At 40.6% G+C, this 23,823-nt stretch overlaps 2 protein-coding genes across 46 annotated transcripts in view; one reads left to right on the forward strand and one right to left on the reverse strand.

Moving 5' to 3' along the window:
* The window catches only part of DPT (dermatopontin), a 28,493-nt gene extending 13,411 nt beyond the window's left edge, over positions 1-15,082 (reverse strand). The window contains exons 1-2 of the mRNA XM_064410078.1: positions 14,681-15,082; positions 4,493-4,618 (exon numbers count right to left, since the gene is read on the reverse strand). Of these exons, the coding sequence (XP_064266148.1) occupies positions 4,493-4,618; positions 14,681-14,979 (425 nt within the window). The 5' untranslated portion in view covers positions 14,980-15,082. The remainder of the gene's footprint in view (positions 1-4,492; positions 4,619-14,680) is intronic.
* LOC135294584 (uncharacterized) overlaps positions 1-23,823 on the forward strand; it is a 255,789-nt gene that overhangs the window by 141,183 nt on the left and 90,783 nt on the right. For 27 of the 45 annotated variants that reach the window (XR_010356657.1, XR_010356669.1, XR_010356667.1 and 24 more), the window contains 2 exons: positions 19,088-19,139; positions 21,235-21,404. The exons of 17 other annotated variants lie outside the window; for them this stretch is intronic. Coding sequence is in view for 2 of the 28 variants with exons in the window: in XM_064410064.1 (XP_064266134.1) it covers positions 19,088-19,139; positions 21,235-21,259 (77 nt within the window). In the remaining 26 variants the exon portion in view is untranslated. Of the gene's footprint in view, positions 1-19,087; positions 19,140-21,234; positions 21,405-23,823 lie in introns of those variants that run through there. One more of the 45 variants, XM_064410066.1, reaches the window with a different exon arrangement.

Below are 23,823 nucleotides of genomic sequence, written 5' to 3' on the forward strand. Positions count from 1 at the left end.
CTTAAAAATGCATTTCTGCCCACATCTGGTTTCATACTTAAGGATACATTGCACATTAGAAGTCAAGGCTGCTGAGAAATTGTGCAGTGTGGATTTTCTTTGAATATAGATTTTCCTGTATAATGTATGATCCACAAAGTACCACCATCATAGCATACTTTCCTGATATTACTTTTCCACATAGTCATATACTAATGAAATAGTATATTTCATGCCTTTGCATGAAAATAAGCGTCTCCAGCCAAAAAATAGGAGTCAGCAGCATGTTGATTGCCAATTCTCCACGGTTACTTTATTTACAACAAGTTCCTGGAACAGAACAAATACTATTATTTTTGGGGGCAGAAACTGTAATAAATAATGATACACTATACACACACATTTTTGTTGTGTCTCACATGCCTATACAATGTGAGGTCTTACTCATGGTAGCCCAGAACTACTTTGCAGTTTGTTTGGAAAACATATTCTTCCTGTCAAGTGCCTGTTAACTAGTGCGAGATACAGACCAGAAGCATGATGTGTGAACAAAGTCTTGTGACAATAATTTGGAAATGCTAATGAAAGTTATGTTGTGAGTGAGATCTCCTGAGCTTAGGAGACAGGAAATTTGGTTTCAGTACACTGAAATTTAATAACTCAGACAAGTCATGTCTGTGACTTCATGAGTAAAAGTGAATCCAAACATGGGGTTTCACACTACCCTGGTGAAGTTAATGTTGGCTATATGTTGCCATAACAACCAGTACTTGCCCAGAGTCCTACTACACCATCTAAGCAGGGAAAGAGAGTGAACCAGAAAAGAAACCATTCCAAGCAGATGATAGAAAAGAGACCACTGTTTTGGAGGAGAGACTTCATCTGCGTGGTGTGGGTCCTCCAGTAAAAAAGTCCTCCTGTGTGGGACCCCAGGATAGCTCTGGTGGAAAAGGACTTCAAAAAGTCTCTGTGACAGCCCTCTGCTCCAAACAGGGTCAACCACAGGGTCAGACCAGGCTGCTCAGCTTTTATTTGGTTCAGTCTTGAAAGCCTCCAAGGAGCCTCAATGGGAAATCGATCCTCATAGAAGAAGCAGTTTTCTTTACATCACACTGAACTGGCAGTCCTGCCCTCAGGCATGTCAGCTGCACCCCCAAGTCTGGTGTCATATGCAAACTTGGCCAGCATGTGCTCTGTTGCCTCCTCAAGGTCATTGATAGAGATATTAAGCAGGACAGGCACCCAGGTGGGATATCACCCTTTAACCACTGCCCTCTGAGCCTGTTAAACTGTTATATTTTAACTCATCTAGTTGTCTGTCCATCCAGACCCTAACATACTAATTTAGATAACTGCATGTGGAAAGAGCTTATATACATACACCTTGCTAACTATAGAGGCAGAATTTTTTTTAATGAACCCATAATTACAAACTATACACCAGAAGCTTTTCACAAGCCAGGTGACACAGCTTCCTACCAGTTTTACAGCTCTCTCCTCCCAGAAGAATATGAGTACATGGGATTTCTACCTGCTTAGAGGGAAAAACACTTCACCAGCTTTTGAAATGCTGCCTTTTCTGCATGGAACCGCAGGTGAACTACATAAGGCTTTCTTTCTAAGCACAAAAATGGAGTGTTGTCACTGTTGGAAATAGAAGGGCAGTATAGGAGTGTGTATGCAGCTGAGATTAAAACTAAAGACTCCAGTAACCCCAAACATTTACATCAGGATGTGCCTTACTCTGAATGCCAGCTTGTAAAGCAGACACAAAGCTGTTCCCAGTTGTCAAGACAACATCTGAGGGAAGTAGAGCTGTCAACAATAACAAAAAAAGTCAGAGATTTCTGTTGTCTCTCTGAAAATGTATGCAATATTAGAGTAGTACAAGAGATTGAAAGAACTGATTTAAAGTCTGAGTGAGTTTCCCTCAGAGGGAAGAGCCTGGGCAGGTATGTAAATAAACCATCAGGTAGGGAACATACATAGGCAAAGTCTGCTGGAAATGAGGAGAAGAAATTTCAGAAGAATGTTCAAAGACTTTGTTACAGAGATCCTGTAATTTAAAAGCATTAAAAATAATAATAATAAAAACATTTATTTGCCTCCTGGCTGCAAGGAGACTGAAGGATGAAGAGCAAGGCAGTGCTGTTGTGTTTGGCCAGTAGCCAGTGAGCCAAGTAAGACCAACAGGCACATAAACAGTTTGTATGCATCTCAGTAGGAAGCCTCCTTCAAAGCTGACGTCTGGAAAAAAGGGTTCAAGCACAGGTTTACTTTTTTCTTCCTCTACTTTCTTTTTTTTTTTTTTTTTTTTTTTTTTCTTAAATGTAGGCAGGTTATTCTTTCTATCACTGAAAATAGCTAAATTTAAGCTGAATGCAACCCTGGAGCATAAAATGATGACTTCTCTTGAACAGAATGGACAGGAGAAATACAAGCTGCCTCTACAAAATCTGCTCCTGTCTTTGGTTTTAATTTAGAGAAACCACACCTATGATGTGTTTTAGAGAAACTGGGAAGTTTGGGATGCACAGCTCATTTTTTCACAGTCTCCATTAAGTTGCCAGTACTAGTTGTGATGCTCTGTTGAGACCACATTTTTCTTCTGGGTTTATGATCAGTAGCTTGTTTTGACTTTGATCTTTAAACATTTTTGAGAGAGAAAGCATAGTCATATGCACTACTGTTATGAATAAGGTGGTAATTCGTGTTGGACATGGAAGATTATTAATGTAATATAAATTAAAGCTTTAAGATTATGCCAGCAAAGGGGAGAGGGAGATTGCTACACAGGGCAACTCACAGCCGAGGAGCAGGTGCATCATTAACATACTAAGAAAACCTAGCCCGCACAGGAGATGGGCACTCCCTGATGGCATGAACGAGAAAACGCCCAGCAATGATGGGCCATGTAGATGTCCACCTCAGATAGACAGGACCATCAAGGACATACATCTGAATGAAGGATTCAGGGAACTGGAGACAGATACACATCAATTCCTGGATGTGGCTTTGTCCAGCACAGGACAGAGAATAGACACTGCATGAATATGGAGGACTCCAGGAGGGGACAAAGGGACTCCGCTGCAGGCAAGAAAAAGAGTATAAAAATCAAACTCTGCCAGGCGTTGGTGGTGAACAGGGGTGTTAGAGATATAGTTAGTAATTCATGCAGATAGAATTATATAAAAGGAATATGTATAAAAGCATCTCTAATTTATTATAAGCAGACAGAAAACAAAGTGGCATCCTTTCTTGCTGGTAATTGAATGGACATACAACCATGATAAAACAGACTTGTAGTTTTTAAGAGAGAAGACTATGATTTTTACAATATATATAAAAACGAACCTACGGTACACGGGAAAGGAGAGGGAGGAATCTTTTATCCTCAGAATGGCGAAACCGCGGCAGGTGGACAAAGAGGCACCACAACATTTACATGCGAAGGAAACCTCGGCTGCACAGGAGATGGGCATTCACGAAAGCATGTGGCCAGTGACGCCCAAGAGATGATGGCCTGGACAAGATACCTATCTGAGAAGACCAGAGCCATCAACACCTGCCATCTGAATGCCAGATTCCGGAAATCGGAAATCGAGGAAGTGTATTATTCAATTCCCGGACGAAGGCTTTGTGCAGCCCAGACCGAAGAAAGAAGCCAACTTGAATATGAAGAACTCAGAACGAAAAAAAGGGACTCTGCCACTGGCAAATTAAAGAGTATAAGAACCTCTGCCTTGGAGCAACCGGTGTGGACGAGGGGGATTGGGTGCAATAGAGACCATTTTCCACGTTCACCCAGCTTACCTCCCGGGAGTGTTATGCTGTCCGTTTGATTGTTGGCTGTCCGGACTGTATTACAGTCGCAAAATAAATTCTTTTTATATTTTTATTATAATTGGGCATATTTTCATTTTAACTTATAGCAGGGGGATTCGGTGTGATAGAGGCTGGATCATAATTCACCCACTCCGATCCCGGGGTTGGCACTACTTTTTGATTGTTGGCGGTCAGGACTGTATATTGGTCATGGATAAATTTAATTTTTATTTTTGATCTAATTGACTGGATCAATTTTTACCTATAACACTACTAATATTTTTTCTGAGGTAAGTGGTAAATGTTAAGTCTTGTAAGTCATTGTTGCACAAATATGTAGCACAGAGATGCTTCTGTAAATGTGCGGGATTTATAGTAGGAAAATGTCACTCCACTTTGGAGACTTCTGTCATGGTTTCCAGCACAGCCAGGCTGATGCTGATCCCCAGACCTGTTAATTGAGGGCCAGCTACTATGTTGTGCTGTTCAGTGTAACTGCAACCTTATTCGTTGCCTTAGCCTTGGATCCTTAAGAATCCTGTGGCAGACTGGAAATAACAGGCTTAGCTCCATAAAGCACAGTTAACTCTTTTTCAGACAAGGTGTCTGACAGGTCAAGCAGCCAAAGGCATTTATAAGGACTGTTGGGAGAAAGAAGATCACAGGTTTGGTGTCTGCTTGAACTCACCAGCAGGAATATGGGCACCTCTGGCTATAGCGGCAGCAATAAAATTGCCATTCACGGTCCAGCACTGATGGAAAATACTGACTCTGGAAACCAGCCACCAGCCCATTGTTTGAGCAGGTTTGATACCTAATAATGAGGGGAAAGAGAACACACAAGAAAGACATGGTATTAGATTCCTTCTAGATAGTTTCAAGCATTTCTCAAAACAGCATTAACATTTTTGATATAGAGTGTGTGTTGAGGGTTTGACTTTGTGCTGAGAAGCATAGTTTGCACTTGCTGTGTATAGAGTAACAATTTTCTATAAGAAAGCAGCAGTAGTTAACCAATGTCTTAACATCTATATTGCACTTAAAACTATTTAATCAGGCTAAAGTATTTAATCATTCTAGTATGCTAACCAGGAAAGAAGATTGTTCTGGTGTTGATATTATTCTCAACTGTTTACAAATTATAAGACTGACTTCAAAAGAGTCCATAAAATAGTCCGTTGATATTTTTGTTTATGACTGTTGGTATTTGAGGATTTGGGCTTTATTGAACTAACCTTTCCAACTACTTCTCTACCACAAAAAAACTCAAAAAAAACAAAAAAAACAAAAAAAAACCAAAAAAAAAAAAAAAAACCCAAAAAAAAAAAACCAACCACAAACCACAACACCAAACCTTGAGAAGCTATGTTATAAAAGAAGTTCATTACCTTTTTTAATTGCTTGCTTTCACAACTATATGTCTCTAAGAGAAGGGATTTTTGATTCAAAACATTTAGGCTTATGATGAAATTATTATTTGATAGCAGTCACATAAGGAAAACTGTGATTCAGATGTTACATAATTTTAACAATCACAGAAAGTTTATTACTGGATTTTCAAAAGAAAAATCTGCTGCTTCATGCTTTCTGTGTGCTCGATAATTCTGTCTATGTGTGACTCACTGCCTCCAGGTAGAATAGACATAGTGTCAAAGCATGCACCCCTCTGTCTGCACACCCTATAACACCTTAACACTCATACCCAAAGTAATTCAAGTGGTAATCAGTTTGGATAGCTTGCTTCTTGGAGACTAAAAACAAGGACCTCATGAAAACAGACAGGTCATTGGTTCAGCTATCAAGTGCGCATTCTCTCAAGCACCCTCCTGGTCTCACTGTTTCCCTATCCTGAAAATTATAGGAATGCTGTTTCTTCCATAACTTTTCTTTCTTTTCCTTTTATCAAAGAAAACCTGTAGCAAACTTTCTCTGCAATTTCATAAAATCAATTACAATGATCTATCTGAAAGACACTTTCAGAAGTAACTGTATGTATAACAGATACCAAAAATCTCCATTAGTTTCATTCAATGACCTCATTATTTGTCCTAAAGGCCTGAAGTTCCCAGAAAGGAAAACATCATCTAGCAGAGTTTGGTGTTTGGAAAGGCATTCACTTATGCACTGGGGTGTTAGCGCTTGCAAAGACAGCGTGAGGCTGAAGTATGCAAAAGCTGAAAAACAGATCAATTTTGACCAGTGCTGTGATGAATTTCCCTGCCTAGTTTTCAGCATCCATTTCTGAACCCAAGGGTCTCTTCTCTGTCTGTTCCCCTGCGTTCTGTTGTTCAGACGAGTATTTACATTTGTTTGCGTCCCTATATCTCCCACGCTGATGGGACCACAGTACTTGTGTTTTGTGAGACTTTTTCAAGGACTTTCAGAGTTCAGTCGTGATGGGGACTCTGAGTTGCTGTGGTATCACACCAAGTATGGCAGTCTGGCTTTCACTCAGTGGATTTCAGCAGGGCTGTGATAGGAAGTTGTTCTGGTTTTCACTCATAGGCCATAGGAACATATGGCTAAGACTGAGTAAATATATTGGATAGCTGCAGATGATTGGTGTTATCCTGATGGAAGAATGGTTGATACATAGCAGTATAGGGATTGGTTCTACCTGTTGCAAGATGAGCATTAAATTGTGTAAAATAGCAATAAACTTGTGCCTCATCTTCCGTCTCTCACCCTTTCTATCTGCATTTGTACTGCTCAAGTCCTCGTGCCCCTGGGAGATTTTCTAGCTCTTTTGCATAGGTCCAATGTTGGGAGCACTTTGTTTCTCCATTTCCTTGGCATTTCCTCTCAGAAGCTCAACACTGCCCTGCAACTTCCCATCCCCACTGACCAGATCAGTGTCTGATATTCCTGCTCAGTTGTCTTTGTGGGAGGTTCTTCCTTCTTTTCTCTTCCCACCTGCTCACATTCAGTCTGGGAAGTCTTGTCCTCTTTGTCTTTGTCCTACAACAGTTTTTATTTTCCTGACACATTATTTTCTACTAGTATAGTCCGGTTGTGATGGAAATATTCATTTTGAAAGAGATGTTGCTCATGGCAACTTCTCCATAGTGAATTAAGGAACAAACCTAGCTAGCATAACACTCATATGTTTACATGCACTCATATTTGAGTACTGGATTTTAGGAAGGTGTGGTTGTTTTTTATTCTGATTCTATCTTCTCATTATAACTTTGATTAAAATATATAATATATAAATATATAATATATAAAATATATAAAAATTAGTTTCTTAGATGGAAAGTGTACCTGGACATAAATACTGTTTTATAATTAAATTGCAGTTTAAAAAAGTAAAATTTGAAATACATATTAAAGGTTATGTTCAATTATTTGCTTCTGTCTCATACACAAGGACCTGTAATCATTAATTCAAGCTCAGTATTTGGTTTAGCAAAAAAAAGGTAATAGTGATGTTGAAGTACTTTTCTTTAGCTTTGAGATAATGTAAGATTATTTGCCTTAATCTTTCTAGTTTTTAAGTAAAATCCAGACACTCCTTCAAAAATGAAGAGATGCTCTCAGAACTTGAAGTGCTTATTTGTAAGGTCATATGAAATATTTCTTTCCCTTTCCTTTTCCCAGCTGGCCACCTTCCTACAAGCAGAAAGTAATTCTTCAAGGGAAATGAACAACCCTCCCCACACACCTTTTCAGCCAGTTGCTCTATGAACTAATCTGAAAACAACACTTAATATATCAGAATTTTTTCCTTCTCTTTTGAATTCACTGTTCTTGTCAAAGCAAATCCTGAAGCAAGTAGGTTGAATAAAAACTAGTGATTCAGGGACTTGGATTTATAGCCAAGTCAAAACAATATTTTTTCACAAGACCCACTCTTTAGCACTTTTATACAAAGGGTAGTTCAGTATTCAGAGTTAATGTGACTGGGTTCTCCTCACTTCTGAAATCCTGATATTGCTAAGAAGAGAAGAAAATGTCTCTTACAAGGTGAATGCAGAAGAATGTGAGAAACTGACTGGGACTGTGTGGGATTAAACTTGGCAGTGGGTAGGTTTTCTTTTTCTAGTTGGCTCAAGTTGCCAAGTGTGAAGAGTTGCCTTTTGGATCTGATACTGGGAGAAGAGGAAGGCAAGCTGGTTGGTAGGGCGGGAGTGAGAAGATTGGTGGTGAAGATCAGCTGCTATTGGATGGGAAGTTGCCCTTGTCTTGGGTACAAGTGTGGGAACTGACTGCAGTGTTCCATAGAAAGCCTTTTTCTGGGAGGAGTTCTGTGTAGTAACAGGGATATAGTATCTGAGACTTTCCTGGCCTGCTGTGATTCCTGTGAAAAACCTCTCCTCTGCCAAATACTCTTCTGAAGTGGTTAATGAGTGTTGTACAGCTGAGCTCTGTCATGGCAAGTAATCAAAGCATGCATCCATGTTACAGATTTAGTTCAGGTCAGAACTACTTTTATTCTTCACTGGAGCTTTCATCTGAGACCAAACAAGAGCTGGTGTGAAACAAACCCACCCAAAATGCATATGTGATTTTTGGATCCATGCATGACTTGTTTCACCCTATAGATCCTCTTCAATTGTGCCACATTATTGGTGAACATCAGTAACAACCTCAGCAGCCAAGCATGTTCCTCATTGGCTCAACAGATGTCTGCCAAACTGAATACAAACATTGCTTACAACAATAGAATTGTTTTGAGCAAAGGAATCAGCTTTGGTGACACTTCGGACTTATGCCTGCACACAAATTTTGCTCTTTGCTAAGCAAAGCCCCAGAATGTTGTGCCCCATCTAATGCTGGTGCTGTGTGGGAAGTCTCCCTCTGAGGCCCCCTGTTCCTCAGCTACATCAGCACCATGTTATCCTGAGAATGAGAACCCAAAGAGGAAGCCCGTTCATTGCAAATCTGCTCAGGGAAGCCCAAGTTAAGCTGCAGGAAGTAGTGCTGTTAGAGAATGCACTGAATTTCTGCTGCACTGACTGGGATTATGCTGTCTAGAGCCATGCAGAGGCTGACACACAGCTCAGTAGGCACTGGGTCATGCTGCATTGAGGGTGATTTGTTCCTAACAACAACAGGGTAACATGAGAGTGTCATTCCATGTCCCTGTGGAGGAGAGGCGCTATAGTGCTCTCCTGAGTTATCTCTGCGGAGTGCCTTCCCTCTGTGTAATTGGATTAATTGTGTGATTAGAGCTAATTCAATGGTCAGCTTGTTACAGGTGAATGGGCAGGCATAGAGGTTGAGGGCAGGCTCGGAACACTTGCGAGTCTTGCCCCCAGACAGAGGGAAAACAACTTTTATGTGTTTGATTAGGCCACATCAGTCTCCAAAAGCCAATTCTTCAAGGAGTGTTCCCTATCTGTTGCAGGGTGCTGAGATATGTTGTTACGCCACATGCCAAAGGCAACGTCTGTAATATCTTCAACAATATTTTCTTTCATTCAGGGGGCATTTATGACTTTCTTCTCCCTGACCAAGGGAGGGCAAGGCCCTTTTCACCCTAGTGATTTCTTCTTGACAGTAGCTGATGAGGCCTCCTTTTCTGCAGAAACATTCCTCTTCTCCTCAGATGATCCCTCTGGACTCAGTCCATTGCAGCTGTGCTAAATGGACTTGTAGCACTAATCCTTTAACATAAACTTAGGGCTCTGGAGAAAATTAACTTGTTTGTGTACATAGTACAAACGGAAAAAATTTCAAAGAGCAGCTGGATTGTTGGGCTTGGGTAATACAGCCTCAGATCTGAAATTTGGGATTGGTCAGAGATTGGGAACAAAAATAGTTCCTACTGATATACCAAGGTGTGCTGCCAGAGCCTGAACAGGAGGATCCTTTGCTCAGCAGTCTGCCTTTGCACCTAGTTTGTGGGCAAAAGAGGGAGAGAATGGGAGTGGGGAGGGAGAATCTATACATCTGTTTTTTCCAAGTCCCATCTAAGCACTTTCTCAGATGTCTAGACAAGAAAAAGAGGCAATAAACATGGAGTAAATTACTTTTGTCTGGAAATGCTTCTCCTTTTTGCTTTACAGCTAACAGGGATTATAATGAGGGTATGGCATAGTTTCATCTGTATCATGTGGTGTAAACCAAACTTATTTTACTGGAGGGAAGAATTGCTTGTCTTCACTTGCAAGATTTTGTTCCTTTGTTTGTGTGAACCCTGTCTTTTGATATGATCATTTTTGGCAAGAAAAATAGCTTTTCTTAAAACCGTTGTTCAGAGACTGGTCTGTAGAGACAACTCTGTAGTATTCAACAAAGCAGTGAAGAAAAGTCTCATCCTGAATCATTCAGACCTTAGGTGATGAAATATTTAAACAAGGTCAACATTTCTGCAGTACAAAAGGAGATAAGAACATAAAATTTGTGCTTCCTGAAAAGATAGGATTCTTTGAGAAACCGCAGCATAAAAATTAGAGGGAGTAGAAGGACTCGAGGACTTCTGTAGTAGAATGACTGCAGAACCAGGACATGCTATGGAGACTTTTCCCTACTCCAGACATGAGTATTTCCAAATTATCCAGGAACTGGTTCTTGCTCTCAGTTGCTCTCTCTATTTTAAATATCATCTTGGTTAGCAGATAGTTAACCTTACTCTGAAGGAGTAAGGTGTTGAAACAGATTCAACAAAGTCTTTGTACACATACTTAACTTTAAAAATATTCACAGATTAATGAGGCTGAGAAGGCATACCTGATCATCTGATCCAATCTATTGCCACAATTTCCCCTTTGAGTCTTCTAACAAGTTCACAAACTTCTTATGTCCTTTCAGCAAAGCACAAATGCACATAATCTCTTCAGAAGCACATGAACATATATGATTAACTTCAGGGATGCATTTTTGCAGTGAAGCACCATAGTTACATATATTCTGAAATGCCACTAGGTAATTCTAGGCAGTGGTCAGAAGGGATTGGTCTTCATGAGTCTGCTTGTGAAAGAGATGGGGTGCACCAGAGAGCAGTTTTTATAGTACCTATTCTCTCCATTGACACTGGAAGGAGGCAAAGGTCATAAACTATTATTAGGCATTAGATGCCTAATGTGGATCCATGTCATTGTCCTCTTTCTGTTGGATAGATTTTTCATATCTGAAAGATTCTAAATTTTATGGTTTGATTCTCTAAGTCTACATAATCCCTAGTGTTAGTGAAGGAAGCAAACTTACCAGGAAGCTCTGCCATTGGTTCTCTCTTGCTCCCAACTCTCCTATCCCTATGGCCTGCCCATCCATTTCTGTCATTTTGTCCCAAATACTGAAGGCCAAAGAAAACAATGAGTTGGAGACTCTTTCTTGTCTCTTTTATAATTCTTCTTCATTTTCTCTCCTAAGCTTTTCTTTGGTTATTGTCTTTTCTAAAGAAACCTCTCTTGAGTTTGGTTCTATCGTGCAGCTGTGCAGCAGTCAGGAATGGTCATTTGAAAATCACCATTTGAAATTTGAAATGCCATAAACATAATATGTCAAAGGTGGGGGTTTTTTTTGTGTTTCTGGCTGAGAAACCAGAGGGAATTCAGAGAAGAGCTGTAGGTATGATCAGTGCTTGCTTAGGACTGTTGGAATATAAAATCTCCAGAAGAGAACTAGAAGAATGGAGACATGTTCAGCCTGAAAGCAAAAGCATGGATGAAGGTGTGTGGGTGAGGGAAAGGCATAGCTGCTACCTATTAGCAAGTAAAAAGGATTTTACAAAATATTCAGCAAGCTTGTTCTCATTGCTCAGTGAAGGTAGGGAAAAGAATAAAAAGCCTCAATTGCAGCAGAATAGCAATCTTTGACAATGGGTCCCACAGCATCCTCCTGGAAGAGCTGGCAGCCAACAGCCTGGACAGGTGGTGGAGATTACCATCCCTGGAAGCGTGTAAGGACAGACCAGATGTGACACTCAGTTGACCTGGTAGTGTTCGGTCACAGGTTGGACTCAATGATTTCAAGTCTTTTCAGAACTAATTGATTCTGCAAAATTTAGCAAAAACTTGGCAGACTTGTACTTACTGGTGGTACAAGCAATTGAGTATCATGGGATGTGATGTGCAAGGTGAGACAAAATACTCTGTGAGACAGAGCTGAAGAAGGAATATCCTACAAGGATGGGAAAATGTACTTGCAAGTCCAGCAGAGTGCTGTGTCAGCTGACATGAGAATGACATATTGCTCGCCAACAGATTAGTTTGTTAGGAGATCAGCAGGGAAGAGAGCTGGCCAAACAGGAGCCATTGGTACAGATGGTGACTCACATTTTTGGTCCCACTTGATTATTGAGTGAATCTTTTTAAAACTGGGGATGGCTTTTAGCACCAAGGTGGATGGGGAAGAGAGAGAGAAAAGGGACACCTCTGAGAAGTAAGAATGCCAAGCGAGAAGGCAGTTTCTCAAAGGTTCCCCAGGATATATCTGTGCCATCACATTAATTTGAGGCTACACTGGCCTACACTTTCACTCCAGTCACTGGGCTCTTGGGCAGCAGTGTTGGCATAACCAGGGATGTGCTTGCCTGCTGCAAGCCTCTCTCCATGAAGCAAAATCTAACCAGGCACAGCCAGCTAGGATTCATGGGAATGGCCCAAGTAACTAGGAGCACAAGTTCACCTTTGGGAAGGAAGGCAGGAAGGAAGGCAGGAAGGCAGGAAGTGGCGGAAGGAAGTGGCGGAAGGAAGTGGCGGAAGGAAGGAAGTGGCGGAAGGAAGGAAGTGGCGGAAGGAAGGAAGTGGCGGAAGGAAGGAAGGAAGGAAGGAAGGAAGGAAGTGGCGGAAGGAAGGAAGGAAGTGGCGGAAGGAAGGAAGTGGCGGAAGGAAGGAAGTGGCGGAAGGAAGGAAGTGGCGGAAGGAAGGAAGGAAGGAAGTGGCGGAAGGAAGGAAGGAAGGAAGGAAGGAAGGAAGGAAGGAAGGAAGGAAGGAAGGAAGGAAGGAAGGAAGGAAGGAAGGAAGGAAGGAAGGAAGGAAGGAAGGAAGGAAGGAAGGAAGGAAGGAAGGAAGGAAGGAAGGAAGGAAGGAAGGAAGGAAGGAAGGAAGGAAGGAAGGAAGGAAGGAAGGAAGGAAGGGAAGGAAGGAAGGAAGGAAGGAAGGAAGGAAGGAAGGAAGGAAGGAAGGAAGGAAGGAAGGAAGGAAGGAAGGAAGGAAGGAAGGAAGTGGCGGAAGGAAGTGGCGGAAGGAAGGAAGGAAGGAAGGAAGGAAGGAAGGAAGGAAGGAAGGAAGGAAGGAAGGAAGGAAGGAAGGAAGGAAGGAAGGAAGGAAGGAAGGAAGGAAGGAAGGAAGGAAGGAAGGAAGGAAGGAAGGAAGGAAGGAAGGAAGGAAGGAAGGAAGGTTGATCTATGCAGAGTAGGCAGAGAGATGTAAGGATGTTGGACTGGAAAGATAAGCTAGTGAAGAATTACTAAAATAACTCCAAAAACTAGTAAAGGGAGAGAAACTGAGATAAACAATGGTTGAAAAATAAATGCATTTGGAGAAAATAAAGGGTTTGCTATAGGAAAAAAGTAAGCAACCATGAGGACAAAGTGAAAAGATTTTTTTAAGAGGTGAAGGAAACAAGATTCAGATAATACGCTGTGGATGTAGTCATGCTAAGCATACAGAGCACAGTGATGAATGGTTACATAGCAGAAGAAAATGTTCTGTATAGACTTACACACTGTCCTGTTTGTGAGAAGTGAACTTGACAATTGCTGCCAGGGATTTTTAGAAAGCAGAAAAATTAGTTTATTTTGAACAAAAAGAAATGTATAATTCAAAATTATTATGCAATATGTAGAAATTGCATCAGTATATAAAAAATTAAGAAGTCACCCAGGATTATCACAATGTGTTCTTTCTGCCTGTTTTGCAGCTCTCCCCCTTTTTTCAATTCTTATTCCAAAATTAAACATGGGGTCAATGATTTTTTTCCCTAAGCAATTGCATCAGCCATAGGCATATATCACATGGTAAATGAAAGAGTATGAATAATTCAGAACAAAATTTTGAATCATTTAAAAAGCAGAAATTTCATATTTCATTGCTAACCTATTCCCATATAACAAAATTCAAAAATCACATTGCAATTTCTGCGACAAAACTATTTCAAGTATTTGAAAATACTCATTCCTGCATGTATTTTGTTCTGTCCAAAGAATATTTCAATCCCAGAGTTGTCCAAAACTCCTTTTCCCATTTCATTAAAATACCCAAAAAATAATTAAAAACTGGGTATTCTGCCCAAATATGAAATGCTATAAATGTTTCCAGAAATTATTGTCTCCACATAATATGATCACTTTTGCCTCCAAGGTTGTTGGAAAATGCAACATTTAGTTAAGCAAACTGATGGTATTAGGGAATGCACATGATCTTCTGCTATCACCATGCAAATATATATGCCACCATCATCTCTTGTTAGTGTGGATTTTTGGCTCCTGTAATAACAGCACAAGTAGAAAACAGCGTTTGTTTATGCTTAAGCCAAAAAGCTTAGCAACAAAAACACAAAGCAAAGAGCCAGTGCAATACAGAGATTATTTTTTCTAGCGATAAGAGCGTGAGGATGGAGTGAGGAGTTTTGCAATTTGTTTCCCAGTTTAGTCACTGATTCAATGTGACTTTTCAAAAGGGACTTTATGCTCTCGTCACTGTAGGTGCTTGACTCATTTTCCTCATCATCAAAACAATAGCAACACCAAACCACTTCAGAGCTGAAGTTGTGAGTGACCCTTCCAGCAAGAAATTGCTACAGAGAAGACAAATGTGATGCTGATCAGCTCCAATGCATGGTGAATAAAGAGTCTTAAGGCAGTGAAACCTGCTGGTTATCATGGCATTCATATGCATTTGCATTTCTCTGACCACAATATTAGGAGCCACATTCCACAGGGTTTACCAGGGCTGTGCCCTACAGGGGTGGTTGGGGGTTATCCTACCATTCAGTTCCCGCCCTGTTGATCTCTTCCCACCAGCACTCTGTCGGCTCACCGAGGCTCTGGGATGCTGGCATGCAGGCATAGTTCCACAGTCTGTCAGAGCCTTCCTTCTTGCTGAAGACACTTCTGATGGCCACGATCACCTGCCCATGTGGGCACTGAAAGTTGAAACCTTGCCGGTACACATTGACCCATTCATCATTATCTCCATAATTATAGGGACCATAGTAATAGTCACTGTACTGGCCCCATGCTACAGTCACCAGAGGCAGGAACACACAGAGAAGGAAAATGTCCATCCTGAAGTTGTTCCTGGCTTACAAGTGCCCCTCTGGTTTGTTGGGCTGGCCCTTTTATATTGCCTCTAACATTTGGCTTCCAGATGTTATGTTTTCAGATCCAAGTGCAGTGTGTCATTGCTTAGCAAACCTTCTCTGAGCTAGAGAGATGTCCAATTACTTTTAAGGTGGAATTCTGCAAGTACAGTAAGACTGCCGTCCCTAAAAGCACAGCCTTCTCACCACTGCAAACTATCTGTGATCCTTCACTGCAGAGCTACTGTGCACAGCAAGCTACATGTCATAGTACAACTGTCACAGACATCCCACTTTCATCTTCCAGACAGCAATTAAGTTTGAAAACTACTTTATTTGAAATTAAAGCTCTATTTGAAGTTGCCATTTTCCAACATTAGTTACATGCAATCAAATGTGATCCTCTGTGTGTGTGTAGTCATTCTTTTTCCTAAATGTGTATGTCATGATTCTGCCAATGCCTAGAAAGAAGAGAATTGGCAAGGTGAGGGAATTCACTGCTCCTGTTGAAAAAACACCTTTAGATATTTTAAGCTGGTTTGGTTGGAGGGAAGGTGGAGCCCAAATTACTGAGACTCTGTCTTGACGTGGAAACAGCCCACCCTGAGAAGTAAGGCATTGGCTTCCTCCAAGCAGAAGTGATTTTGCTATGACTGTCTGTGAGCTCTGTGAAACTGTGGACTCAGCAGATATTTTAATTTGAGGATAAAGCACATAAGCAAGTTACAATGAGAAAAGCTTCATGCGTGACCAGATCCTACCGAAATCTTTGAGTGAGGGCCTTGAAGCTACCTTGATTTTATCCTGGACTAGGAACACAAGGCTGCTGCTGAGGAACTGCTGTGCTGCAAATTCAAAACCTGACTTGCCACTTGGAAAGTGTTTATATGCAACACCCTTAGGCAATTTCTTTATCAGGAACCCACTCTTTTCAGGAAAGTCTGGAATGGTGTTCTTTACTTAACTGTGTACTTGACCTATTGAAAACTCTGGGACTTGAGCATGTTTTAATAAGTAAGACAGTCCAAAGTCAATCTAATATTAATCTACATATGCCTACGTTGCCTCTGCTGTGTTACTAATAAAATGTGTAACCCTTGGAACAGTTCCAGATTCAGATTCCGTCTCTTTTAATGAAATCCAAAGACTGTTTCTTGCTGCAAGGTTCTTCTCAAATCTTTTTATGACCTCTCTTCCACATTTGGACCATGCACAGAAAAAAAGGAAAAGAAGAAAAGAAAAGAGAAAAGAAAAGAAAAGAAAAGAAAAGAAAAGAAAAGAAAAGAAAAGAAAAGAAAAGAAAAGAAAAGAAAAGAAAAGAAAAGAAAAGAAAAGAAAAGAAAAGAAAAGATAAAAAAGTTTATGAGCATTTATTCTGTTGCTGGTACTGACAGAAAGACCTGTGATAGTAACTGGACTTGTTCCTCTCTAGGGATCTCCAAATCCATCCTGTCTGGTCATTTTTTTGCAGGACCATAAGCATCCCAGGAGACAGGTGCATTTACTAAGAAACCTTAGGACTCATAACTGCCTCCAGCCTCATCAGCCAGATGCTTTTGTGCCTTTAGCTAATAGCTTTTCTTGTAGCAGAGCCTTGTTCACCAAAACTGTGGGTGGTGGTTGGCTCTTCTCCTGAGCGGTGCAGCAACATCTCAGTTGTCTGTGCTCATAGCCAGTGCAGATCCTCATGCACCAGACATGGTGAGAGCTGCTGGTGTGGCTCAGTGCCTCATCTCCAGCTTGCAGCAGCCCCAGATGCCTGGGGAGGGGACTATGGAGATAGCAGAGAAGACCCCTTTCCTTCAGCTGCCCTCCTCTAGATCTTAGGTACCAGTGGGGGAGACAGGTACACAATTCTCTTAAGAGAAAGGAAATTTAAGATTAAAAACCCTCATAGTTGTCTGATGAGCACCAGAGTGCATGAGCTGCACAATCTCACACGAGTTTTTCAAATAACTCAATAGTGTATTTTTTCCTCTCTTACTTCCTTAAACATACAGTCACATCAGGGAATGCTGCACACTGCTGTCGATGCCTAAGAGGCATTCTGGAAGAAGTTTTAGCATGAAGAACCACATTCTCATGTACATATGATCCTCACCTCACATAACCCTTTATAAGAACCATTGCTTGTAACAAAGTTCTTACACAATCCACAAAATTACAGGCAAGAGGGAAGGAGAAGGTGGAAGGAAGGTTCTATGGAGACTAGGCAGTCTTTGCCTACCTTTGACATATGTGTGAAGCTTTGAGGTGTCTGTTTTCACTTCTAACATACAGTCTACCCTGCCTGATCCCAGTTAGTGGTAGAGGGGCACTTCCATGCTGCGCTGTGATCAAGAAGTGGTTTGTCTGCTATGCAGGGAAGACAGTGAACACAGCAGATGGGGAACAACAACTCCCTGTAGCAGTTGTGGCAGTTTAGACATGTCCTGGCCAGTCTGATTCTGTTCTGGCCACTGAATCAAGTGCAACAGTTCAAGAGCCAGTGCTTTTGAGCTGCAAACTAACCTGCAGCTTGGTGTCTTTGGTTGTCTTCTGCTCCAGTTTGCACTGCAAGAAAAACCTGATATTTAAAAATCAGTGTCTCTCTGAAATTACCTACCTTTTAATTTGACTTGAAAAATATCAGCCTTGCATATCCAGTCTGGAAAAGCAGAAAGTGTCAATGAAGTAGTAAATATGAGGTGCTAAGATCAATCTTTCATTATTAGTTCCTTGCTGTGTAATCTATATTGTGTAGTAATTGTTCCATCAGCTCTAAGGAACGTTGCATTTAAACCACATGAAAAAATTAATTTCTGTCCTGCCCAGTGGTGACAGATATAAGTGGTTACTCTTGATACCCTGCCTCCCTGGCCTAACTTTGGGGTTAACTCAGTTTTTAACACAGTTTTGACTAAAGAGGAATCTTCTTTCCAACTTGAATTATTCTGTGTTTCTGTCCTGCTTAAGGTACTAGATACACCATTACTTAGTGATGCAGGTGTTATTAGTGCTTTGGAGCATTAGAAGAAATGATGTACTATTCTCTTGCCATGCTGTGACACAGGCATGAAATGCAGAAAGATTTCAGTGCTTTGAACTAAAATCACAGATGCAGAAGTATTATTTGAATAAATAACAGTAGCCAGCCCAAGCTCTATACTAAAATAGGAGAAAGAATGGTAAAGCTTAATTTATTATTTGGCAAAAACAAAGATGCTAGAGCTGCAAAGAGAAAAGCGAGGGTTCATGCTTGGTCAGTGACAGTACAACTAGATCTGTTTCTACAAAACTGAGTTGCATGAAAGTAGTGTCATGTGGTTTTATTGCAGTATTTGTGCTGTTTAAATTCACGTGTCTGCAAAGCACTGGCTCATGGGTAGCCAGGTTTTACCCCACTTTGAGGGCAGAAGGAGCATGTGAGGGTTTTATCTCACAGCAATCCACCATTTAGATGCATAGGAGAGATTCCATGTCATATTACTCAGGACTATAGCCAGAAGTAAAGCTTTGCATTTTGGGCTGGTGAAGGAAGCTGAGTGTGTAATACTGAGCCCTGAAATCCTCCATACAAAAAACAGGTATGGCAGAGGCAGTACCACTAGCAGCAGCAATATATGTCTGCTTCCAAGCTAATGAACTGCATCGTGGCATTTCACCATGAGAAGTGTTTTTCATGACTGCTCATATCATCCCTGAGGTCACACACTGTGAACATATTTACCATATTTTATTTCACACTGTCTCAGTGTGATGCTGGCAGTTCTGATAAAGCAGAGTGGCTTGGATGAGTCAGGGAGGCTGCATGATCTGGGAGCTGTAAATTGAATTCAATTGCAGATTTCTTTTCATCTGTGCAGCATGGGTTATAAATAAATAAATAAATAAATAAATAAATATATATATATATATATATATATATATGTATATGTTCAGAAACATAATAAAAGCATCCCAAATCATCAAACTTTGAAATGCAGAGAATTTATATATATATATACATAAAAAAAAAGTTTCTTACATTGTCAGTTATCATAAAAGTTTGAGGATGTGAGGCGTTTTCATTCTATTTTTATATTTATTTATATATTTTATATTATATTTACAGAGACCTTGGTATTGTGGATGACAAAGCTGCTGGAAAAACTGCTTCATAAGGGGTAAAGATACATCCTAGTCAACTTTTTAGCTCAGAGATACTATCTTCTTTCAGAATAATGTTTGTGGTGAAGGCTGGAGTTAATTTGTCAAGTTTTCCTGCTATTAATGATATTTTGTGTAGCTCTATTCACTTGATGTTCTCAAAGTATTTTGATAGGCCTTTTGAACCACCTTTATGAAAAGCAGGAAAGGCTAAAACTCTTTCCACAGTGGGTCCAGTGATCTGCTCAATGTTCACCAGTACTTCAGGGCTAGAAAGAGATTTTAAAATTCAGCATCCAGACTAGAATTTAAAATCCTACTCCAGTCCTGGGAAAGTATACATTTTCCCAACCTTTTCTTCCTGCTCCTTCCCTACAGAGATGTTGGTTTGCTTCTACTTTGTGTAGCTCCTTTTGTGTGAAAGGGAAGCTACTACTCAAGATACTGTGATACTGGAAGATATTGCAGGGCAGTTTTCTCCTTGGAAGTAGTTGTAGAAAATTCTGATATGATACCACCTGGAATATTGCTGTGGAGGAAAAAAAGTTCTTGCTGTTGTGCTGTTTTTCCAAGTTAACATAAGCCTTTGAATTGCTTTTGTAATAGCTTCCTTCCAGCATATGTATTATTAAATTATGGATTAAATAATAGAAGCAAACAGGAAAAGCAAAGCTAACATCACAAAGTCTCTGAGAAAAGGGTAAGAAAGCTGCACTGAAACATTAGTAAAGAAAGAACTGAAACAAGTTTTCTCAGTTTGGGAAACTATCTAGATGCCATGATGACTATTTTCCTTCTGTGAGCCTGAGACCTGTTATTTTGAAAACTTAATTTTCAGATAATCAGCAAACAACTGCATCGTAGATTAATCACCATTGCTGGATCAAATAACTGTGTCATAGATTAATCATCATTGCTAGATCAAATGACTGCCCAAAACTGCTCAAAAGCAACAGTCACAAACCTTTGTGACAAACCTTCCCCATATTCCCTTTGAGTAGGGAAAAGTTGGATACTATAGAAAAGAGTTGAGTTTGCAAGAGGAGGCATCTTCATCAACAGCAGAGTTTGTACAAACATCTTAGAATGACTACCAGAATATTTTGCTGTTAAGTAACCCAAGAACCAATTGCCATCATTACAGACTTCCACAGATCTCTCCACAGATGTAATGTCAAATAGATTTACTAAGGGTCATTTAACCAGTTCTGATACAGCCATTCATCAAATACAGGCATGAGAAACCTGGTAACCTGACTATTACATACATATTGTAAGAAGTCATGCACAATTTATGAACAGAAATTGGTGCTTTTTTCATTGTTGCTCTTCCGACCCACTAAAACTGAGCAACTTCCTCTATGGTTTAATTCTAATCAAATTCAGGCTTTTGTCAGAGCAGAAGTATAACTGCTCCTCCCCAGCCTGGTCCATGTACTATAAAAGCTGCTCTGTTGTAGTAACTCTTACCATTTATGTTAAAATGCTCAATGCCTGAAGTCGTGATTACAGTGACCCTTTCAGGATCCTTACAATAAGGAAAAGCCAAGTTGAGAAGTGTTTGCCATTACAGTTTCACATGTCAGGACAGAGCATGGTACCTTTTCAATCACATGTTACTGCTAAAAGTGAGGTGGTTTTTCTGAGTACTTTCTGCTAACAAAGTCTGTTCTTATTGCTGTAGTTGCTTGTACCACTTTCTCTTTTAGCAGATAAGCTTGAGATCCATACCAAATCTTTAGCTTCAGTCCTGTATTAAGCCTAGATGCTCAGGATACAGTGTCTGAAGGTGAAGCTGCCAAAAGAAATCAAAAAAGCCTTGAGGATACAGGAAGTTCATGGGGCATTGATTCAGGAAAGAGCCAGATGCTTCAGGCTGAGTCAGTGCTGAACCTCCTCACAGATTTGTAGGCAGCATTTTGCCATGACCTTTTTATAAGTTGAGCTGAGTAATCCCCTTTTCATCACTCATCCGTCTTGCACACGCACATCTGTGTGTGGACTTTAATATAAAAATTTATATTAAATAATAATATAAAAGTTATATTTAGTCTTTGAGCTAAATTCACACCTTTCTATCTCTGTGCTTTTGTTTTTTCCCACCTGATACAGCAGGAGACCTTTCTTGGAAGAGTAGTCATCACCAGATCATCACAGAGAGAAATGTTCTAAAACTTTGTGACTCCTCCAGAAAGAGACTTTTTCTCCAGTGGTCTCATTAAACATTTGAGTGCAATTGCTACTAAACTTAATACATAAGGAATTTTGTATATGATAAATTACTATTTCTGTCTTTCAACTTGTTTTAAGTTTGGCCTCAAAATGTGTAGCTTCAGCTGATTCTTGAAGCATTGAGAAAGTCTACTGAAATAAAACAGGTAGGAAAAATGTTACAGTTAAAAATAGAAGTTACAAAAAGCAAAGTATTATTGAGGTTCTCTTCATAATCTGAGAAGAGATACAACACAGGCCTCAGCCCCATTTGTTTAATTTTGAAAGTCCAACACAAAGCTTGTTTCCATGTAAGGACTGGTTACTTTTGTTTCAGTTTAATTCATGGGATACCTTTTAGAAATGGCCACAGCAGACAGATGTAGCATTTTTTAAATCCATGAACTACTGACCTGGGGCTTAATATGGATGACATTTTCCAGGGGTGTGACTGTAGGTGTCCGACTGAGCCAAGTTAAGAGATCAGCTGTGATGCTTGTCATGCAAACTATCTGTTGTGGATGGAGAGTGAGTTTCACTTTCAGAGAATTTTGGTATCATTAGAAAGTTCTCATATGGCTTTCTTCAGCATAGTCTGTGACCAACAGCTCATAGCATCACTGTGAAATGCTAGAGGGGAAAATCTGAACTAATCACTCATAATAACTCTGCACAGACCCATGGAGTAAGTTTGAGGTCAGGACTGAACTGATCTTTTGTGTGAGAATGGCAGGAACCGTAATTCACTTGCTGGTCATGGGAATGGGTTGAACCAAAGCCATTTTTTTTCTGAGGCAGATAAGGGGAAAAAGAGCTGACAATGTGACTTAGAAATATCTCAGTTTTACATGCAAAGGACCCTATCTATGCATGACCTTTCAGGCCTATGCAAAGTGAATGCTGAGTAGGAACACTCAGAGCTCATGGTGTTTTATTCCAGTTTTGTGCTTTTTTTTTTTGTGTAGGCTTCTTTGTGTCAAAATAAAATCTTAAGAGTACATAATGATTTTGCTGTAACAGTCACTGAAGTCAGATGCTGTCTGGCAGCCCATGTTATGTGGGAAATTAAATGAGAAGCCTACTTGGTCCTTTTTGGCCATGTGCTTTGTGAATTTGGATAGCTGGAGTGACCCTGAAACCCAGCTCCCAGCACTGACCATCCATTTTGCATTCTGGTAATGAGAATTATTTCTCTTTAATGTTTTTCTTTTGAGATGCTGCAGATTGTGGGGGGAAGAAGTGGGGAGAGAGGAAGAGAAAATCTGGGGAAGGGGCTTCTGCACCCTGCCACTATAATTCATTGTGATCTGACCCTCTGGATTTTCAGCCCTGCTCAGCCATCCATCACTCTTCATGTGACTGTCACCTCATATTATTGTAATTAGCCAGTCCCAGAGATTTGACAGTGGAAGTGAAAAAGTCCCAGAAGCTCTCTGGGAACCCTGTCATTATGGAACAGATTGTCCTGCTCCAGAAGTAGCTCCTTGGCACTTGCACTGAGATAATAGCATGGTCCTGCAGTGGTATCCAGCTCCTTGACTCCCTCTACTTTGTGTTATGAGTAGAAATGTTGTCCATTTTTTTTAAAGTTGCAGAGTTAACAAGTTAAACCAATTGCTGCTAAGTTGGAGTTTTAACTAGTTGTTGTTAATAACTTCATGTTGTAATCACCTGTTGTTAATAGTTTTTCTTTAATTACCTGTTGTTGATGGTTAGAAATCCCTCTTTGTCGGGTATCCCCCTGCTGCTTCCTGGAAAATGATACCTGGGACTGTGAGGGGGAGGTAACATTGAAGCTGGTATGCATAAGAGGAAGCACCTCACCAAATCTAGCAAGAAAAACCCCTAAAAAACAAGCCACCATGGAATTAAGAGATCTACGTGATCTAAGAGATCTAAGCTAGAGGTGAGGAACTGAATCCAGTGTCTGCTAAGATCCTTCTTACCTTTCACCCTAACCTAAGGATGTCGGCTAGAAAGAGGACCTCGAATGTCAAACTGAAAAACTGGCATCTCCTGGTGCTCTTGTGAGGATGGAACACCCAGCTCTGCCTGCATACCAGTGGACACAGCTGCACTCATCCTCCTCCTCCATGACACTCCTGGGAGCATCTGCATGACCCGTCATTTCTCCCCACTCGAGCTGATTTTTAATAAAGGCATTAAAAAAGGAGAAAGATCTCCTGCCCTATTTATTTCAGTTTGTTGTCCTTGTGTCCTCCCAGCTCTCATGCTGCTTCATTCTTCTTCCTCCCTACAAGCCACCCCTCTTTGCTGCCTATGAGAATGGAAGCTACTAATGAGGGTGCTCAAGCCAGCAGTCCCAGTCCGTGGGTGGATGATAAATTCAGCTTTCTGTGGTTGTGCCAATTGAGGACTGACTGCTCAGCCTCAGAAAAGACCCTGCTGTTCCGTCTCTGTTCTTCCCATCCTTCTGGGACTTATACCCCTGTGCCAGCACTGCAGAGTGGAGAGCCACCAGGGTCCCTG

This window comes from Passer domesticus, chromosome 2 (assembly GCF_036417665.1).
Source record: "Passer domesticus isolate bPasDom1 chromosome 2, bPasDom1.hap1, whole genome shotgun sequence".
Lineage (NCBI taxonomy): Eukaryota > Metazoa > Chordata > Aves > Passeriformes > Passeridae > Passer > Passer domesticus.